Source organism: Trifolium pratense, linkage group LG5, assembly GCF_020283565.1.
Source record: "Trifolium pratense cultivar HEN17-A07 linkage group LG5, ARS_RC_1.1, whole genome shotgun sequence".
Taxonomy (NCBI): domain Eukaryota; kingdom Viridiplantae; phylum Streptophyta; class Magnoliopsida; order Fabales; family Fabaceae; genus Trifolium; species Trifolium pratense.
The window spans coordinates 44,425,146-44,447,453 of NC_060063.1; the positions used below are offsets into that span (position 1 = coordinate 44,425,146).

The window sequence follows — 22,308 nt, forward strand, 5'->3', positions numbered from 1 at the left end:
AGAACTTGTGTAACTGATTAGGGGAATATGTATGAATGAGTGATTGAAATCTAATCCCAACAATTTAATCTCTCTGTCAAATTAATCATCTTTACTACTTTCATGTATTCGCAACTTTCGTAATCAACCATCTTTGAAATCCTTTACTTGAAATTATATTAATTGTTGAATGGCATCGATATCGCATCAGTCCCTGTGGAGACGATAAAAATATACTTACTTTTGTACTTCAACAAATACTAGGCTTATTTTAATTTTTTTTTTGATAAGTACAATTTGAATTATAAGGAGTACATGGGGTACTCAACCCTTACAATTCAAGATTAATCACATTAAATACAATCAAAGCAAGCTAATGGATTATTGCACCATTCTGAGAAAACAACATTAACATCACTACCTCGGCCTATGAACCAATACCAAGAAATATAAATAATTTGGTCCACTAAAGTAGCTATATTAACATGTTTACCTTTAAACAATATATTATTGCGCATACGCCATATGCTCCATGTCGTCGCTAACCAAATAACATGTCGGAATCCTTTGCTAAGTTTGCCTCTTGCAATGTCTCCAAACAAAATAAAATGTTGAGGGATATCTTCAAAAGATAAGCAGTTTCTGTCCATCCACCTAAATATGTTATGCCACACTTGTTGAGTCACTTGACAATTGAAAAAAATATGTTGAGAATCCTCCACCTCCCTAAAGCAGAAAATACAACATCTCTCATAATTATTGGTGATAATACCTCTATTGAAAAGAGTCTCCCTTGTTGGTAATTTATCTAATAACAACCTCCAACCAAAAATGCTAACTTTCGTCGGAATATTATTATTCCAAAGATCCTTCAAAGCTGACAATGTTTTTGGCTCAATTTCCACCAAGTTAACTCTCTTCAGCAGAACCGCATAAGAGGATTGAACTGAAAAAATACCCGCCGTGTTCGGGATCCACCGGCGTCTATCAGCAATGTTCCTGCAAGGCTGCACTTGTTCCAATAGTAAAAATAATTCTGCAGCTGCTACAGTTTCTGTTTCGGTAAGCAGGTCTGTCCAATCAAGCTTCCACGACCAAATATTATTATCTCATGTCCCCATGGTCGAAATAGTGGCATTTTGATGAACTGTTTTTACGAACAAAGCGGGATACAAGTCACAAAAAGGCTCCATTCCAATCCATCTTTCATTCCAAAAACTTATGTCTTTCCCATCTCCGAGTACGATACTAACATTATTACCAAACCAATTACCTTCCCCCCCGCCACCCAATTTCAAAATGTCTCGCCACCAAATTGAAGAATGTTTAAGCCCCTCCGTCCCTTTTCCATGCAAAAAATTTGCAGTGAAAGATCCATATCTAAAATTCAAAAGTTCTTTCCATGGCGTTATCATTTCCTCCAAGCATCTCCACTTCCACTTGCATAAAAGTGAGGAATTAAAGAGCCCCAGATTTTTTATACCCAATCCTCCTTTGTCCTTTGGTTGACATATGCGGTCCCAACTCACCCAACACACTTTTTTATTATCCGTTCCACCGCCCCACAAAAAATTTCTTTGGATACTAATCAACTCATTTATCACACAAACCGGTGCCTTGTAGAAAGAAAAAAAATAAAGAGGTAGACTTGAAAGAACATAATTAATGAGAGTAACCCTACCTCCTATAGAAATGTTACGACCGTTCCAAACACAAAGTCTTTTTTTCATGGATTCTAAAATAGGTAACCAAGTGGCTCTTCTTCTAGGATTAGCTCCTACCAGAATACCAAGAAAACGAAAAGGAATAGACTCCACTTCACAATGCAAGAAGGAAGAAGAAGCTCGTAAAAACTGGTCCTCAAGATTAATTCCGTAAAGCTTACTCTTGTAAAAATTAACTTTCAAACCAGACACAATCTCAAAACTCCGCAAAACAGTTTTTATAGTCCAAAGATTATCCCAATTACCTTCTCCCACAAAAATAGTATCATCAGCAAATTGGAGAGTATGGAAAGAAATATTGTTACTAACCTTGTAACCATGAAAATGGCTTCTGTCCACTGCACTATGTATAAGGCCGGTAAGACCTTCAGCTACAATCAAGAAAAGAAAAGGAGAAAGTGGATCTCCTTGCCTCAAACCTTTACCAACATTGAAATCATCCGTTGTGCTACCGTTTACCAAAACAGACATGGAACTTTGGAACACACAAGCACGAATCCAACGACGCCATTCATCAGCGAAGCCCATTCGAGTCATCATATATTCTAAAAAATTCCAATTCACCATATCGTAAGCCCTTTCAAAATCTACCTTAAACATCAAGCATTTATCTTTCCTTCTTTTTGCTAAATCTATCAATTCATTAACAACTAATACTCCATCCAGAATATGCCTGTTGGGTAAAAAAGCAGATTGAACATCCGATATTAATTTGCCCATTACTTTCTTCAACCTAGCTGCTAAGACCTTTGATAAAATCTTGTACATACTAGAAACCAAACAAATAGGCCTATAATCCGTAAGACATTGCTAGGCTTATTTTAATGGAAATTAATCCAGGAGCTTATAACTAGTAATGAGGTATAGTATAACGCCAGTTACCAATCAGGAGTAAGAGAGAGATTCGAAACACTTAACCACGCATACCCCGTGTGGGCACACACTAGTTTATTTATTGCTCTTTACTTTCTTGTCCTTTACTTTTACTGAATGCAAAATGTAACACCCTTAATTTATCCCTTTATTTTATTTGCGAAAAAATTAATTTTATTTATTTAATAAGGATGTCACACCCACTCAACGTAATTATGTCCTAAAATGATTATAAACTATGCAGCGGAGAATAAAAATTAAACCAATATTATAGTCCAATTGTTATAAAGATTTAGCAACATAATTAAATAAAAGTTTTTCTCCAACAACATCCTAACAGAGCGACTCCAAATAAATAGTAAAGCAACAACTATCCGAACACATCAGTTATGATTCATCTCCTACCTGAAAATCTACGGTTGCACACCGTAAGGCCAAGCTAGAAGGGGGAATGTAAAGGTGAGCGACAATACATCAAGAAAGTAACTGAATTAAAACAACGTAACAACTAGCAACATCATAAACAACAACAACAAGACCACCTAAGCGGATGACCACGCGCATTCATCATTCAACCACAATCAACAATTAAATAAAGAGAAATAAACAACAACATTTAAATGAACAAATATAATTAAAATGCATGCAATGCGCCTAGACTCGCTAAATGCATGTGGTACCAATAACAACGTCATTTCCAGTTTTACATCATGGAGGATCAACATCATTATAAGCAACGCCATTTTCAACTTCATTAGGCAACGACATTTTCAACATCATTTATATAACTTCAATAAGCAACGTCATTGGCCATATGAATGAATGCATGTCATGTTATAATAAGCAACGTCAATAGGCAACATCACTTAACAACTTCGACAGACAACTTCATCATCATTATAACAACATCAATAAACAACGTTCATAAGCAACTACAACAATAACAATTACAACATCATAATTTTGGCACAACTTCAACATCATTAAAATAGATAATTCAACATCGTTATAACCACGTAGCTCAACATCATTATTTAACAAAACAACAATTCAAACAACACAATTACTATCAACGAGCAACGACTTAAAACAACACCGATACACAATAATTATTAGCAACTTCGATTACAACGCCAACTAAAATATAATAACCCAATTAGTCATTCACTCCTCTCAGGACAACAACTTATTACTCGTCTTTAACAGCACCCTTAACCCAATTTAACTCGGTTTAGTTTATCCACGAAACGTATGAATTTTAAATCAATTTAATTAATAACAATTGTGAAATAAATTCAAATCCTTAAGATTATATAGAACCAGGGAGAGTGACGTACACCCAAAAGTTCCAAAATATTCAAATTACTCTACATAAATTTTTGGGAAACTTTTATAAAATTATATTATTTTTAATCACCTTTTTACCTCAAATAATTAACTAAAAATAGCTACAGGTGTCCGAAAATTTCCCAAGAGGTACCAAAATTTCAAGAAAGTATTTCCTATTTATCTATAAAAACATTTAAAACAATTGGAGTCCTTATGACCCCTCAGGCGCCCTCAGGCGCCGGTGTTGCGAGTGGGCGAGGCCACTCGAGTACTGTTCATAATCTCTTTAACCCGTTTTTCTGCAGAACGGGTCGTGCGACCCGCGGTTTGACCCGACTCGTTATCCCTCAATACTCATCGAAACTCGACGTGTTATATATCGTTTTGATCGTAATTCGATTTAGAAAGGATATATGGTATTAGTTTTAATATCCGGCCATTGAAACGAACATTTTAAATACGACAAAGGTTCATACGAGTTCTTGGTAAAAACTCCATTGAAGTTGTTCAAAAGCTTCCATATTTGATATTCTTTTGACTCATTAACTTTCCAAAAATCCGTCCTAATTATCCTAGGACCTTACAACATCATAACAACACCTCTTTTAATCTATTAGAGTTAAAAAATCCGTTTTATTTATTTTTATTTCTAAAAAAAAACTTCAATCTACTCATTGTTGAATTCAGAAATTCATCTATCCTTAATGACAAGCACGAATTTAGTTTAACAACATCACACAAATTCAACCACATAATAATAAGGCACAAGAATTCTGATTTAACCAAACAAACAACACACAACAACAACAACAACAACAACAACAACAACAACAACAACAACAACAACAACACGTAAAACAACATAGGAAAAAGGAAGTATCAGAACAACAACTTAAAACACAACAAATATGCCTATTGAATTCAGAGTTTCAAGAGTATAAAACCCCCTTACTTAGATTGCAGGGAACTCCCTAAATTGAAGTTAAATTTTTTCTTCCTTTGCTTCTCTTCACTCTCCCATGAGCTCTTTCTCTTTTCTCTCACCCACTAATACTATTTTTTATGTTTGTTTTCTTGTTTCTGACTCTTCCTAACCTCACCCCCTCTAAACCACTTAATTCCAATAGACAAAGATTTTAATACAATTAAAGCGAATTTATTAAAATTAAAATCATGGTTTTTCTTTTATTTTTATCTCTACTATAATCTTATCTACACCCCACTCTATGCCTTCAACATCTCATTATTTTATTTTTCTACTTCTTTTTCTTTTAATTTTTATTTTCGAGTTACCAACGTCATTATTTTTATTTATCAATTATTTAACTATCCGCCACACAAAATAATTAAATAAACATCGTCAATTAACACCACAACAACTAAATAATTAAATAAAATGAATTCTAATTTTTGGGACGTTACACAAAACTCTCTCAAACAAACAAAGCGAATGCAAAACACTTTATTATTCTAAATTCCTAACCGAAACTAATAATTTTGACACAATTTCTGTGGAGAAAGATAACTTATCACTTTATTACTTTGGTTGCGATTTTGTGCACTTGCAGAACCACTATTAAACCCTAAAGATAAAAAACAGTATAAGAGAAAAAAAGTGCAATGCTCCTAGAACATAAATTAAAAAAATTAACCTCTCAAATATATTTTCAATCTTTGTTAAGTTTTACCGACCCCTAATTCAACCTTATCTTGCTCTGTGAGCCTTAATTTTTACTTATTATTTCAACTTTTTTATTTATTTTAAAATATTATTTTCATCTTTGTTGAGTCTTACTAATCATAATCCAACCATATTTCCCTCTTAAAGTGTGTGCTCCAATTTTTTTTCTTATTTACGACCTTTATCTTTGTTTTTAATTTTAACATCTTATTTTTAATCTTTGTTAAGTCTTACTAAGTCTAATCCAACCCTATTTCCCTCCTTATAGAATATAGAATATTATCCTAAAGATCAAGTTATATTACATGGGCTTGCCAATATATATGCTTTATTTTAATAATTTTAGTATGATAAAATATCAATTAGCACTTCATTATATTTTTGATTAGGTAAATAGTTATATTACTCAGGTAAATAGTTTTGTTCAGGTAAACCAATTTTATTTCTAGAAAAAGAATTACCAATATATACTAGTTAGGTAGTGATATTTGGAAGTTAGGTAGTGAGGAGGAAGGTATAGTTGGTTCGGTAATAACATCAGTATAGCATCTTAGGTGATGGTAATGTTATTGCCTTTTGGAAAGAAAAATGGATAGGAGCGACACCTTTGTGCGAGTTGTTCCCCGCGCTTTACAATAAATCTTTGCAATAAGACAGTAGAATATCTTCCATGGGTGCTTGGGATTGCAACAATTGGGTGTGAAAATTCGAATGGACAGCAGAGCTATCAGATACAGAAACAATAGCAGCGCAAGATATTCTTTTAATTTTGGAAGCGGTGCGGCCACAAAGTGAGGTGAGCGATAGGAGAAAATTGATTTCACATACTGTTGGTCTTTTTACTGTTAAAACAGTGTATATGGCCTTGCAAAACAGGTTTGGTGCAAATGATTTAGAGCTTAACACGACGAAAGCGTTGAAGAATCTGTGGTTGAATAATGTTCCATCGAAGGTAAGCATTTTTGGGTGAAAATTGTTGTTGGATAAATTACCAACTAGGGAGGCCCTATATAACAAAGGCATCATCACAAACAACCATGAGAGAGGCTGTGTGTTTTGTTTCAAGGAAGTGGAAGATACCCATCATATTTTCTTCAAATGTGACGTCACAGCATAAGTATGGAATATTGTCTTCAATTGGATGGGAACCAAGATGATTCCGTTCATTGATACTAGTACTTCATGTCATTTTAATTTATTTGGAGACTCAATATTTGGTAATAATAGCAAGAGTTTCCGGCACATTATTTGGTTGACGACGACATGGAGTATTTGGCACACGCGTAATAATATTTTATTTAGAGGAGCTTTCACTAATGTTTCTTCTTTAGTGAACCAAATTATTTATATTGCTTGGTTTTGGTTTATAGGCTGTTTAGGGAGCAATGATTTTGTGGCTTTTCATGACTGGTGTAATAATCCCTTGGATTGTATTCGTTTGAATATGAGGTGATTACCTTTGAATTGTAAGGGTTGAGTACCCCTTGTACTCCTTATAATTCAATTTTTGCTTATAAAAAAAAAAACCAATATATACTAGTATGGATAAAGTCCCATCATCGGGAGTCTTGAATATGTAAACCGATATTAACAATATCATTAATACATTAATTTTCTTCACGATAAATATAAGATATAATGAAATTCATATTCAGATGCAAATGTATTTCGGGCACTTTGAGCTTATCACATTATTTGTAGGCACGAGTAAGCCGTTATATGCTACTTCCACCAGTCACATATATATAAGAAAAATTTAATTTCTAGATTCATTGTAAAGTTGATGTATCTAAACTATAATGTTGTCTAGCTACATAAAATTTACAATAAATATAAAAAATAAACTTTTTCTTATATATAGGACCAGAAGAGTATTAACTTGGATGTTGTGAATTTGTTCACAAATTCACCCCTTTTATTTTTAGTGGTGTTAAAATTATATTTGAATTTTGGTGGAATAATTGTGCAATGTATTGCCAACAATGCAAGTACTTTTGTATAACATTTTGCCATTATTTTGTCATTACAAAACTCCAAAAAGTAAAAAACTCACGTAGCTAAGTTATTATGACATAAAAATAAGATAGTTAAACATAGTATGAATATCCGCGGGTCTCTTCTATCTTAACTAAAGTCTTGAGTTTGATCATTAATATGCAATAATGTTAAAACTCTGAGGAAGAATTTTTTATCCATATAGATCTCACAAAGCTCAAGAAACTAATCTATACAATTGTGCGGAAAAAAATCCGATTTACGCAAAAAAAAAAAAGGTATGGATCTCATCCTCACATCTCACAATTATGTCCATCAATGTCTCTTCCAATTTCAGTACCTCATCTTCCTTACTATATTCATTTTAAATGATATAATATTATATACGAAAAATGATACACAAAAATCTTACATACAACAAGAAACAATTCAAATAAAAGGAATAGGAATATTCATACGAGAAATTCAATTGCGCGTAAAAAATACTCAATTTACGGGAATAAACAAAATGGTATGGATCTCATCCTCACATCTCTCGCTTATGTTGATCAATGTCTCTTCCAATTTCAATACATCATCTTTTTCGCTATATTCATTTTAAATGACAGATATAATACAACTAGAAACACAACACTTAGATAAAAAGAATAGGAGTATTCATATATAAACCAATTCAAATAAAAATTAATTTCAAACTGATAAAAAAAGTTGAAAGTTCTGACAAAAAAAACATAATAATTTGAAAGTAAGCCATCATTCATCAGAGGAAAAAAAAAAAAAGATTAACGACAAATACAATAGACAAAGAGGGTTAAGTCATGTCCCTCGCACATGTTTCAGGCTTGTGAAATTAGTACTATGAACATAGTCCTCTCCCGTGAATGCTCAAAGAGTTAAAATACTGTGCACTATAACTTCATTAATACTGTCTCATATGTGATAGAGAAAACATGTTGAGATTAGAAGAGACAATGGAAGAGTGGCCTAAGGAGTGGGCTAGTGGAGAGAGAAGACAAAACACTTTTTTATTTTAATTTTGAAAAAGTAATAATTATTTTTGTGTTGTCAAAATTTGATTGGATGTGCCTAAAAAACATGTGTTGGGTATGTGCCCAACTCTATTTGAAAATTTAAGGTGCGCAAGTTTAAATGTTCTTAGAGAGGGGTGCAAGCTCAATCGGTAGTGTGAATGGATTGAACACGTATTTGAATTTTAGGGTACATGATTTGATTCTAACGGAAGACAAAAACTCCACTGAAGAGAGTGATGAAGAAGATCGTGAGGTGGCAAAAACTCCTAATTATTATTTTTTAAATAAATTGAAAATCATTTGGTATTCATTAAAAATCCATAAATCGTTAATCTTGAGAATAAAACCGTACTCTATCGAGGACATGTGATAGCTTAATCCATCAATGGGGACATCTAGGAGAAAATTTTGAGCATGTGCAACCTGCAAACATCCAAAAATTGATTTCTTTCTAGTGGTTATTTGATAATTAACTTCCAAGTCCTTAACAATTTTACTAAACAGGGCACTCGCCAAAACACGTTGGACTTTAGGGAAGACGATATGCTTGCTAGTGAAACTGGTAAAGTTAAAAGTTGAAATTGTACCACGAAAACCATTCCAAACATTATCAAAATCAAAGTCCATACCATATATTCCATCTATTAATATATAATAATTTTACAACACTCAAGACTAAGCAATTACTTGGAGGTGGAATAACCAAGCAATTAAAATGATAAAACAGATTTTTTTAAAAATTTAAAACAAACCCAGCCTATATTTCATTGAAGAGATACTTCATCCGTCTCAAATTATAAGGGGAAAAAAATAAAAATCACACTTATTAAAAAGAGTAAAACATGATAATTTGAAAATATGTTTTCGTGGGTTTTCCTTAGAATAAGTTGTATGGAAAGATATAAAAGCAATTTTTATTGTTTCTTGTTTATTGAGAAAATGCGAGAGAGAAAAAATTAAATTCAATTTGCATTAAATTTTATGAGATAAAAAAAAAACATTATTGAAAATGTTTTTTCCTTATAATTTGAAATAAAAGAATGAGGTTTTTTCCTTTATAATTTGAGACTGAGGGAGTATAATTGAAGAAGTTTCATGTGGCACTTCGAGGCAGATCAATTAATTAAGTTGAGATTCGTAGCATGAAACATATGCGGAAATGATACGGCACACTACACTTTTAACAATTTTTTAATAGACAAAAATATTTCACCATTATTGACTTTTGTATTGTAGTGAATGCCACGTGATTGTTTGTCTCACTTGCCAACATAATTCAATTGATAAATTAGGGCTGAACAAAAAATGGAGGACTGTCCGAACTCAATAAAATCCGTTAAAAAATTAGAGATTTAAGAGTTTTATAATGGTCTGTGATTTAGTGGGTTAAAAAATTCGGTTTAGATTGGGTTGGTGCGTGCGAGTTCGGGTAGAGGAAATTGGACCGACGGTGCCTGAAACCCGTCTGCATGAACAAATCAGAACGCCGAATTCGATTTTCACACCTTCTCACTTCACCTCAAACCTACGGAGACTGGAACATTTTGAAACCCAAAACTTGATCATTTTTCATCTTATTTGTTTAACTTCGTTGAAATTAAATGTTATATATATATATATATATATTTTATTTTTTTTATGGAAAATGCTAAACAGTGCCCCCGGGGCACTGGTTAAGCATGTTAAAATAGAAATTTTGTCTCGAAATGCGTGCATTCAATGTATCAAAAGTACAAAAAGTTGTTTTTTCAATATAAATTTTATTTTTTATTTCCTTTTTAGGTATACTTAACAAGTGCCCCAGGGGCACTGTTTAGCATGACCCTTTTTTTATTTGAGATTTTAATTTTTTTTCTTACTTTTTATGTCGATTTAGGATTTCTAAGAAATTTCATTTGTGTTTATTTTATGATTATCTCATCTTTGGTTGTATATTTTCTGGATCTAAATTCCAAATTTTGGCTTTGATATTTTTTATTTATTTTTTAAATTTTTTTATGTGTAACCGCTTCAAACCACCCAACAACTCGGTTAATTTATCAATTTACTGACTTGTTGTACCGGTACATTCAAATTATTCGAATGTATCGTAGAAGCTCCCATATTTGTTTTCAGAGGGGGAATAATTGAGCAATTTACGCCACGTTTTTTTATACTTATTCCCAACAATGCAAGTTGCATGGAACTTTCACTGACTTTTGGCTAAGAGATTCCACTACTGGTATGTGAATACCAGTAGTCAAATACATTTGACCAAAGGATTCCACTACGGATATTTGTATACCAGTAGTGAAAAGTTCATAGACAAGGGATTTCACTACTGGTTTTCTTAAATCAGTAGTGAAAAGTAGACACGGTGGCAATGTTGTAATTACGTTGAAATTTGTTTTAATTGGATTTCACTACTGATTTGGTATTCACCCGTAGTGGAATCCCTTAACTTAGAATGTATAGCGCAGAGTATGTTCATTTGTTCATAATTCATTCATTCCCAATTCCCTTAACAACGTTTCGCGCAGAACCCTAAAAAGTTTCTCTTCCTTTCTCTGCAAAATATTTTTCCAACCACTCTGTCTCACTCTCAAATCACCATCACGCGGTTCGTTCTAGATTCGAGATCTGTGTGGCGGTGTTGCTCGCGGAAATCTTTGCTTCATATTTGAGCAGCAGAGTCGCGATTGTTGCACCAGTGGAGGTGTTGTTGTGAAAGATGTCGGTGGAGGTGTCAGGCGGCGAGAACGCTGACGTATTTGATTGCGGATCTAATGTTTCTGTTGTTGTGTTTGCGCAGCTTCAAGCCGTTCCGGATCTTTTGAGGTTCATCTTTTCTAGTAAGGCTTGGCGTTCCAAAGAATAAAAAGGTAACTGATGCTATATCTCTTTGGGTTCTGTTTTCTAAGTTTGAATTGTAGATCTTGTAGTTTTTCTTTATTAAATACATTGAAAAATCTAGATATATTTATTTTATCTGTTATTTATTACTATATCAGTAGTTTAAGCAACAAAATCTCATTTTATTTCTCCAGCATTAACATAGAACTGATAGAGTAATGAACTGTAAGAAAGCAATCTACAAAGGCTGAGAGTTGGTCAGCAGGGCACAAGGGGATTCAAGAACTTGAACTTGCATTGTTATTTTCAAGAAGTTTCAGGATTTTTGACTTAAAAGGATAAGCCAAAATATATAGTCACAAACAACTAAAAACATATATTACTAACTCAAGGTTCATTTGTATATATTATAAAACAATCATGTGCATAATACCTTGTGGTGCTGTGTTTTAGATGCAAATGCAAAACTTTCAAATTTGATGAACTGGAGTTGTGCCTTGGGTTATGGCGTGGGATCAGGCAGCCCTTTGAGCCCGTCTTTCAATTTCAGTCTTGAGCTTGTCAAAAGCTCTCAGGTATATCCTCATAATTAAATGGATTAATATTTTACATATATTCTTTGGAAAGAACGTTGGTGGGCAATATCTGCGTCTGCAACATGTTTTCCTCTTAAAATAGTAAGTGTTGTAATTTATGAAAAATAGGTTATATTTAGAAATTTCACTTCGCCAACCATGACATTGTAATCAATATTAACTATTGTATTTATCAACCTTCTGTATGTTATGGCAATGCACTTAAACTACAAGCTAATTAATTGAACTCGGGCATTTTTCTTCCCTGAAATGATGTGGTGTTATGATTAATATTTTAAGAAGGCTTTTACTGAAATTTTGAAGCTTAAACAATCTGCAGTTTGTTGCCTCCTTCTATCAGCATATGGTTGTTCAAAGACGGGTATGTTTCTTTGGTCCTTACTTCCTCTTTTACTATTGTATTTTTAGCTGTCCTTGTTCTTTGTATTAGTCTTTTGTTTACCACCTTTTCGAAAACACTTTGATGTTTAAATTTATTTGATTTTAGTTGTCTCTTAAAATTAATTATTTTGACAGTTTGATTGAATTCCACCTCGGATTACTTATGCTTACCCTCATTCAATATTTTTTGGTCCGAGTTCCAGTGAACTATTTGATTTGTCGTTGAATCAGAATATCACTATATGATACTTTAAAAGTCACATACTTGACTTGAATAGGTGAAGAACCCCCTTGAAGAGAATACTGTTGTTGGAATTACAAACTACATTGACTTTGGGTTTGAGTTACAAACAAGGTAGTCTTTTTGGCTTTAAAGATATTCAAACTCCTGTGCAGTTGAACCAATGTGGTAAATCTAATTTTCGGTGTTAAAGTGTTGATGATGCGATAGCAGCAAACAGTATCTCAGACTCCACTTTTCAAATAGGTGCATCCTGGCAAGCCAATAAGAACTTCTTGCTGAAGGTAGAATATTAATGCAATGTTAGCTAGGTTTCGTTATAGATTGATTATATAGGATTTACTCAAGATATTATTTATCATATTTTCAGGCAAAAGTTGGACCTAAAAGCTCAACAATGGCTCTTGCATTCAAGTCATGGTGGAAACCTTCTTTCACATTCAACATTTCAGGTGACAATAGATGGATTTTTTTCTGCAATCTTGCTACGTTGCTTTTATTTTGTCTTTAACCCTCTGGTTCGGTAAACCAGAGTTGGCCATAATATAAGTAGTCTGGTTAAGGATTGTTAAAGCCAGTGATTGAACTTGGATTTTCTGTTCTTTCTTTATTGGGGCTTTTCATATCCTTTTGCATCTGTGCCTGGACACAGTGGGGGTAGGGGCTAGGAAGAATGCTTTCTGTTTTCTCCCTCGAGCATTTCTGTTTTCTAAGAATCATTCATTCTGTTTTTATCTTGGGCACTACTAACTTATTAAGTTTTCATTTTACTACTTCCCCTGACCAAGATGCTGGACATTTTGATGGCTTACCGAGAGAAATGAGACCTCTTGACAAAATTTTGTAATTTCTTATAGATGCACATTTCGCCGATAAATGAAAATGCTTTCAGAAGATTGCAGTCTAGTAACTCTAGTTCACTGCATTTGGTATGTATTTTTTGTTATAATCTTTGTTGTTATGGACCACATATTATTAATGATTCCCACTGTTGTAGGTATATCATATGCAAAGAAGTCCCATGCTTTTTTTTTTTACCTTGACTTACAATAACTTGCATATTTACTATGTATAAGAATTTTATTCACCTATATGATATTTTGTTAAATCCTCAAGAAGATTACATTAATCTCCTGTTAATCCAATTTTATTTGTTAAAGCAGAATCACTACTCAAGTTTAAGTGAAAGACTATCAATAGTCAATACCATGTCATGAAGCAGTCAAAGCTGAACGAATCACAAAGACTGGGTCAGTTTTCAAGAGACTACTTTGAATTATTATGTAATTTTAATTTTGCAGTACTTTGAATTATTATATCAACCTCTGCAACTTTACTTGTGGAACCTACACTAGCTTATGCTAATTCCATTTATAGATTTGTATGAATTTAGGGACTGTGCAAATTTATATGACAAATAGTTCAATAAGCTTGATTGTTAATATAATTTGTCAAATTAATATAACTTATCAAGTTAATTCTTCCTCCAATCTGAATTCAGTTACTAGGTAAAAGTGTTGCAGGTGATAGAAATGAAGTTATTTAATAGTGATTAATATTGACAAATGTAGGAATTTTGAGGTTTAAAATTAATCTAATGTTTGTGGTTTTGGTTGCAGGGACAGTTACCACTATTTCATGTTTTGTAGCACTTGGAATTGGAGGTGGTATTAATGGGCTCTCTGCTTGTTCCCTCTCCTCAAAGATGCTGGTGCTTTGTGGCTTTAGATGATTTTGAATTTAGTTTCTTAGTCATTAGACTTGGAATTAATTAGTGATAACGTTAAGCACTGACTTTTAATGTGTTGCATGTAACTTGTTAGCTTGTTAGGAATTGACAATGACTTGTGGAAAATAATATTCGGAATTATGTTAATTTTCTTGTGCGTTATTAGCTACTAGTAATTTCTAGGTTGTATAATTTATGCGCCGGAAAAGTGTAGGTTGTATAATTAATATGGTACAGGAAGCTACAAAAAACAAAAAAAAAAAAACTAATATACCACTACTGATATTTGTAAATACCCGTAGTGGAAAGTCCATGATTTATATTAAAAAATTGGAAACCATACATACTACTACATGTGTTTTGTTTAACCGACGTGAAAAACCAATATTTCACTACGGATATTTGGTAAAACCGACGTGGAAAGTCCATAATTTTAAATAAAAATTACTGAACAAATTAGGATACCACGTCGGGTATTCAACGACCCGACGTGGAAAGTATAGACTTACAACGACACCTGCGTTTACTACTGGCCACCACCCGACGTGGAAAGTCCCTTTGGACAGTAGTGGAAACCCCTTTCTGCAGCAGTGATCATTAAATAAATTATGGCTCGTGCGAACACTCAGGCAAATAGTTTAGTTCAGGTAAAACAATTTGATTTCTAGAAAAAGAATTACCAATATATACTACTATGGATAAAGTCCCAGCATCAGGAGTCTTCAATATGTAAACCATATTAACAATATATTAAGACATTAATTTTCTTCACGATCGATAAATATAAGATATAATGAAATTCATATTCGGATGCATATGTATTTCGGGCACTTTGAGCTTATCACATTATTTGTAGGCATGAGTAAGCCGTTATATGCTACTCTCACCGGTCCTATATATAAAAAATAGTTTAATTTCTAGATTCATTGTAAAGTTAATTTATCTAAACTATAATGTTGTCTAGCTACATAAACTTTACAATGAATATAAAAAACAAACTTTATCTTATATATAGGACCAGAAGGAGAATTAATTTGGATATTGTGAATTTGTTCGCAAATTCACCCTTTTTATTTTTAGTGGTGTTAAAATTATACTTGAATTTTGGTGGAATAATCGTGCAATGTATTGTCAATAATGCAAGTACTTTTGTATAACTTTTTGCCATTATTTTGTCATTACAAAACTCCAAAAAGTAAAAAACGTAGCTAAGTTATTATGACATAAAAATAAGATAGTTAAACATAGTATGAATATTCGCGGGTCTCTTCTAGCTTAACTAAAGTCATGAGTTTGATCATTGATATGCAATAATGTTAAAACTCTTAAGGAGAAATTTTCATCCATTTAGATCTCACAAAGCTCAAGAAAATAATCTATACAATAGCGCGTAAAAAATATCCGATTTATGAAGAAAAAAAAAGAAAAAAAGGTATGGATCTCATCCTCACATCTCTCAATTATGTCCATCAATGTCTCTTCCAATTTCAATACCTCATCTTCCTTACTATATTCATTTTAAATGATATAATATTATATACGAAAAATGGTACACAAAAATCTTACATACAACAAGAAACAATTCAAATAAAAGGAATAGGAATATTCATATGAGAAAGGATCCTCTCAATTATTTTTTCCTCAATTTTTCTCAATTGTTACATCATAACCATTGAATAACTTTTCTTCAATTTTTTCTCATTAAAATATTATCACAAGTTTCACACATTATTCCCTCAATTATTTTTCCAATGGAGAGAATCCACTCTCGTACTCATGTAAAAAAAAGTTGAAAGTTCTGACAAAAAAAAATAATTGAAAGTTAGCTATTCACCCGAGATTCTGAGGAAAAAACGATTAATGACAAATACAATAGACAAAGAGGGTTAAGTCATGTCCCTCGCACATGTTCCATGCTTGTGAAATTAGTACTATGAACGTAATCCTCTCCCGTGAATGCTCAAAGAGTTAAAATACTCTGCACTATAAGGTCTCATATGTGATAGAGAAAATTGAGAAGATAAGGATGTTACAGAGATTAGCAGAGACAAGACAAAACATTTTTTATTTTAATTTTGAAAAAGTAATAAATTATTTTTGTGTTGTCAAAATTTGATTGGATGTGCTTAAAAAACATGTGTTGGGAATGTGCCTAACTAAGAGTTTTTCCTTGACATGTTAAGGTTCAAATTCAAATTTATAACTTTTCACTTTTATGTCAAAAAAAAAACTTTTCACTTTTAAATAAATACAAACTCTATTTAAAATTTTAAGGTGCGCAAGTTTAAATGTTCTTAGAGAGGGGGGTGCAAGCTCAATCGGTAGTGTGAATGAATTTAACACGTATTTGAACTTCAGGATACGTGGTTCGATTCTCACAGAAGACAAAAATTCCACTAGAAAGGGTGGTGGAGAAGATCGTGAGGTGGCAGTGCCGAGACCACCCAAGATGGGGGTCTGAGCTGTTATAATGCACATCTAGTGAATGCACATTATAACAATACGAATTTTACAAAATTCACGTTGGGTTGAAATTTTTTATCATATTGATTATCCCTAATTATTTTTTTTAAATAAATTGAAAATTATTTGATATGTTATTGAGACCCATAAAAATTAATGGTATTCAATAAAAACTCATAAATCGTTAATCTTGAGAATAATACCGTACTCTATCGAGGACATGTGATGGCTTAATCCATCGATGGGAACATCTAGGAGAAAATTTGGAGCATGTGCAACCTAAACATCCACTGCAGATTGCTTTCTTTCTAGTGGTTAATTGATAATTAACGTCCAAGTCCTTAACAATTTTACTAAACAGGGCACTCGCCAAAACACGTTGGACTTTAGGGAAGACGATATGCTTGCTAGTGAAACTGGTAAAGTTAAAAGTTGAAATTGTACCACAAAAACTATTCAAAACATTGTCAAAATCAGATCTATTAATATATACTCCCTCCGTCCCAAAACTTTAATCCTTTTGGAGTTTTGCACGGAGATTAGGAAATGATAAAAAATGATAAGTAAAGTCACTTTTACCCTTACTTTATTAAAAAAGAGAAAATATATTTAATTAATGCTTTAACTTTAGTAAGAGGTACAAATGGTAAAGTATCACTAAATGTGCATTGGTTTCTTAAAAAGATTAAAGTTTTAGGACAAAACTAAAAAAATAAAAAGACTAAAGATTTGAGACGGAGGGAGTAATAATTTTACAACACTCAAGACTAAGCAATTTCTCGGAGGTGGAATAACCAAGCAATTTAAATGATAAAACAGATTTTTTTAAAAATTTAAAACAAACCCAGCCTTTATTTCATTGAAGAAATATAATTCATTTTTAGTGGAGCAAATTATTTATTTTTCTTGATTTTGGTTTATAGGTCGAACATGGAACAATATTAATTTAGTTTTTTCTGAATGACGTAAAAACTTTAGATTGTTTTCAACACATATAAAGTGAATTGTAAGGGTTGAGTATCTCTTGTACTCTTATAATTCATTTTTTTACTTATAAAAAAAATTGAAGAAGTTTCATGTGGCACTTCGAGGCAGATCAATTAATTAAGTTGAGATTCGTTAGCATGAAACATATGCGGAAATGATACGGCGCACTACACTTTTAACAATTTTTTAATAGAAAAAAATATTTCACCATTATTGACTTTTGTATTGTAGTGAATGCCACGTGATTGTTTGTCGTACTTGATAAAATTAGGGTTGGCCAAAAAATTAGGGCTGAACAAAAAATCTGCCCAAAAATTAGAGATTTGAGATGTTTATAATGGGCAGCGGTTTAGCGGATTAAAAAATTCGGTTTAGATTAGGTTTGTGCGCGCGAGTCTGGGTAGAGGAAATTGGACTGACGATGCCAGAAACCCGTCCGCACGAGCAAATCAAAACGCCGAATTTAAGTTCTTCTCACGTCTCCTTTTCACACCTTTTCGCTTCACCTCAAACCCACGGAGACTAAAACATTTTGAAACCCAAAACTTGATCATTCTTCATCTTATTTGTTTAACTTCGTTGAAATCAAATGTTATATATATATATATATATATATATATATATATATATATATATATATATATATATATATATTATTTGAGATTTTAATTTTTTTTCTTACTTTTTATGTCGATTTAGGATTTCTAAGAAATTTCATTTGTGTTTATTTCATGATTATCTCATCTTTGATTGCATATTTTCTGGATCTAAATTCCAAATTTTGGCTTTGTTTTTGTTTTTATTTTTATTTTAATTTTTTTATGTCTAACCGCTTCAAACCGCTCAACAACCCGCTTAAACAGCAAACCCGAACCAGTGGAAACTGTTCTTCATTTTTCAGGCAGATTGAGTCTTATTTTTTGACTCTACGATTTAGACCGGATGACAACTTTGGGCCCGAACTCACCCATATCCGCCCACTGTCCACCTCTAGATAAAATGTATGAAATATCCATGTTTTAACTTTTCACTATTTTCACATTTCACTGTTGACGAATGATGTGGCATGTGTTTAGTGGTTGTACATTTGTTGATTTTTCTTCCATATATGCACACTACCGTATTTTCTGCAAAATAGCACAATTTGATTGGTTGGTGTTATTTTCGCTATGTCTTTGTGAACTTTTTATTCGCTTGATATAACAATATTGTTAATGTAATGGTGATATTATATAACATCTATACTTTGGATCGGAGTTTAAACAATAATACCTTCATTTATTCACTTTAAAAAGATTAAAAATTATAGCTATTAGACCACCGGACTAAAAAATAGTAATCAATTTCAAGAAAACATTTTTCCTATAAGTTACATTACATTCACTTCGGATCGGAGTTTCATACAACTTCGAACAGAAAAACGAACCTAAAAGGAGAACATGACATAGTCAAGACCAAGTTGAGCAAATAATACAATAGAAGAAGGCTCACCACCATATGCTCTCCACATATTCCAATCTGATAATGAAGTTCATAAATTAATTGCCGAAGCATCTCCATGAAGTATAACATATGAGAGGTATAACAGATGAAAGATATGTTTAGAACAACATAAGTGTCATATTAAGGATAACTTATAGATGTGCAATAATTTTATTTTGTTTATGGTAAATTACCTTTAAGTTTGGTCTAGCGGCATGACTCTTCTCTATGCAAATTTTGATGAGTTGTCCCACACTTTTCTGGTCAAGTACCCGTAATTGTTTCGAATTTAGCAAACATCGTTTATATATTACAGGAATGTAAAGCGCACCATCTCTGATTTATGGTATACGTAAAGTAACATTAAAAGTAACGATATTTCATGTAATAAGTAATTAATATAATGGTAATATTATATTGCATCCACTTTGGATCGAAGTTTGAACACCGACACACTTTAAATATATAAAGAAGTTAAAAAAATTAGGTTCAAAATCAAACTCCTCTAAATCAATATCTCTCGCAATTATCAAATGATTGTATTTACAAGACTTTTAAAATCTAGTTTAAATCAATGAAATCGAGTTGAGAATAATTTTTTCAAGCATTACAAAAAAATAACCAACCTCGTGGCTAATTAATCAATAACTGAAGTTATAGAAATAGAAATGTTGCGACGCTTTATTTTGCTGTGGCAAAAACCAAATTAAGACGTGGCTAAATTTTGCAACGCCCTTATAAGCCACCCTCAAAATTACCGTGGTAAATATTTTTAACTACGGTGAATGACACTTTTAGTTTTTGCAAAGCCCTTATAAGCCACCCTCAAAATTGCCGTGGTAAATATTTTTAGCTATGGTGAATGACACTTTTAGTTACGGTTTTGACCGTGGCTAGAGGGCATTTTTTTGTAGTGTAAGATATTAAGACATAAAAATAAGATAGCTAAACATGGTATATATCTCATATTCGGGAAATTCTAACATGGACCACTTCATCAAGTGGTCCATGGTGGACCAGTCATGAATAACATGATAAAGAATACGAATAACGAAAGTTTATATCAAATAGATCAGCCATAAAAAAATTTAGAAAAATTAAAAATCATTTGATATGTTATTGAGACACGTCAAGATTAACGGTTTATTAAATAACGTAAATCTTGATGGGTCTCAATAAAATATCAAATGATTTTCAAAAAAATTTATGGATGATCTATACGATATAAACTTTCAATCCAACAGTGAATTTCGTAAAATTCATATTCGGTAGATCACTTGTCCACGGTAGACCACTTGTAAAGGTGGTCCATCGTAGCATTGACCCTCTTCACTATATCCATTTTCTCAAAAACAACACCAACCCTCTAAACATAGAAAACCAACTATCATTCCAATGATATTACAACCAAAAGAAAAATGATAAATAGTGCAACCGTTGCGCAATTAAAAGTTTAAATTTTAATTTTTTCAATATATATATTTTAACCAAAATAAGGAGAACAAAAACCATCACATTGTAACATATTGCAGGTCATAGACGAAATGTCCTATGAATTCACTAACATTGATATATAGAATAATTAGTAGTGATGTGCATGTGCTGTTCAAAATAAAATAAAATTAGTGACGTTTTTTAATAGGAAATGGAAAGAATAAGAAATGAAGAGAATCCTAACTTCTTTTAATATAACAGCTCAATTAGTTAAAAACTTTAAAAATATTTGATACTGTAAAATATGCTGTAAAATATGTGTATTCATTATATATTTTAGAGTACAACCATGTGATCCTATTTATATTATAGGATTGGAGACAAAGAAATAGGCGACAATAAAACTCATACCCGCGGGTATCCGCCCAACCCTACCCACTTTTGACGGGAAAAATCCAAGTTGACTGAGTTTGGGTTCGGATTTTCCCTGATTTCAAATGACGGGGTTGGGGCGGATAATTGGGACATTGATACCGACCTCGAACCCGTCCCCGAACCCGCCCGCTTATATTAAAATTATATTTTATCTCTTTTAAATTAGAAATCCTTAAACAATATCTTAAATTATATTCATATGTTTATTTTTTATTTTTAATTTGAGTAATAAATAATTCGTTTTCCTTATTTAAAAAAATATTGTTGAAACAAATTAATTTTGGGCTTTTAACTTTTTATGTAATAAAATAAAATACTAAAATACAATAAAAATTCAAGTGGAAAGATGCATAACGGAGATACCCGAACCCAGTCGAGAATACCCAATTCCCATTGAGTACGAATTTGAGGTTATTTTTTTTCCTAGCTTGAAATTGGGACGAGTTTGAGAAAACCTAAACTTTATAAGTTTGAGTTGGCAAGATCCGTCCTCATTTCGCTCCTTTGTCATGCCTACGAAGAAACATAAAAAATAAGTACATAAAGACTAATTATTCCTAGCATAATTACAATATCAATTATAATAAATATAGAATCATAACATATCAACGGATACTTCTTCAAGTTGACAAAAAACAATCAAATCATGCCATTCAGGACAAATACAATAGACAACAAGACAAAGAATGGTTAAATCATGTCACTCACACGAATTTCACGCTTGTGAAATTTTTAACGTAATCCCGTGAAGGCCCAAAAAGTTCAAATATACTACACTATACGCTCATTATTTTCTCTAGGAGAGTACTTTTGGGAGCTGACACTTGGACACAAGCTTTTGAGCACAATATTTAGGCGCACGCACCCAAATACAAAAATTTTAAAAAAAGTTACATCAAATATATTACTTTAACCATTTTTACTTTATTTTTTTTTTATATGAGTGTGTCTAACAACAAATATTTGTGCTTGTGCCTAGAGACGTATTTCTCTACTTTTGGCGCATAATGTATTATCGTGCGCTATTTTAGTTTTTTATTTTATTTTCTGTTATTTAAATAGAGAATATTATAAAAATAAAAAATTTGACAAAAAAAAACTATAACATGAAATTTG

The 22,308-nt window shown here is 32.2% G+C and overlaps 1 protein-coding gene across 3 annotated transcripts; it reads left to right on the forward strand.

The window, feature by feature from the left end:
* Nucleotides 1-10,972: 10,972 nt before the first annotated feature.
* On the forward strand, nucleotides 10,973-14,535 carry LOC123884494. 3 transcript variants are annotated; one of them, XR_006800818.1, is made up of 8 exons: nucleotides 10,973-11,473; nucleotides 11,639-12,019; nucleotides 12,360-12,401; nucleotides 12,700-12,776; nucleotides 12,856-12,946; nucleotides 13,033-13,591; nucleotides 13,826-13,912; nucleotides 14,282-14,535. XR_006800818.1 is itself a non-coding variant. In XM_045933591.1 (6 exons), the coding sequence occupies exons 2-6, from the start codon at nucleotides 11,924-11,926 to the stop codon at nucleotides 13,171-13,173; spliced, it is 447 nt and encodes a 148-aa protein (XP_045789547.1). In that variant the 5' UTR covers nucleotides 11,003-11,473; nucleotides 11,898-11,923; the 3' UTR covers nucleotides 13,174-13,662. The 3 variants fall into 3 exon arrangements, 2 of the variants coding, with proteins under 2 accessions (XP_045789547.1, XP_045789546.1); XM_045933591.1 differs by lacking the exons at nucleotides 13,826-13,912; nucleotides 14,282-14,535 and having other exon boundaries at nucleotides 11,003-11,473; nucleotides 11,898-12,019; nucleotides 13,033-13,662; XM_045933590.1 differs by lacking the exons at nucleotides 13,826-13,912; nucleotides 14,282-14,535 and having other exon boundaries at nucleotides 11,007-11,473; nucleotides 13,033-13,662.
* The last annotated feature ends 7,773 nt before the right edge of the window (nucleotides 14,536-22,308 follow it).

Bases quoted from the DNA above. Each gene is read 5' to 3' on its own strand.
- LOC123884494 (XM_045933591.1), top strand. From the start codon at position 11,924: ATGAACTGGAGTTGTGCCTTGGGTTATGGCGTGGGATCAGGCAGCCCT. The intron at 12,402-12,699 runs GTATGTTTCTTT...TGACTTGAATAG, and splicing joins ATATGGTTGTTCAAAGACGG to GTGAAGAACCCCCTTGAAGA. The intron at 12,947-13,032 runs GTAGAATATTAA...TCATATTTTCAG, and splicing joins ATAAGAACTTCTTGCTGAAG to GCAAAAGTTGGACCTAAAAG.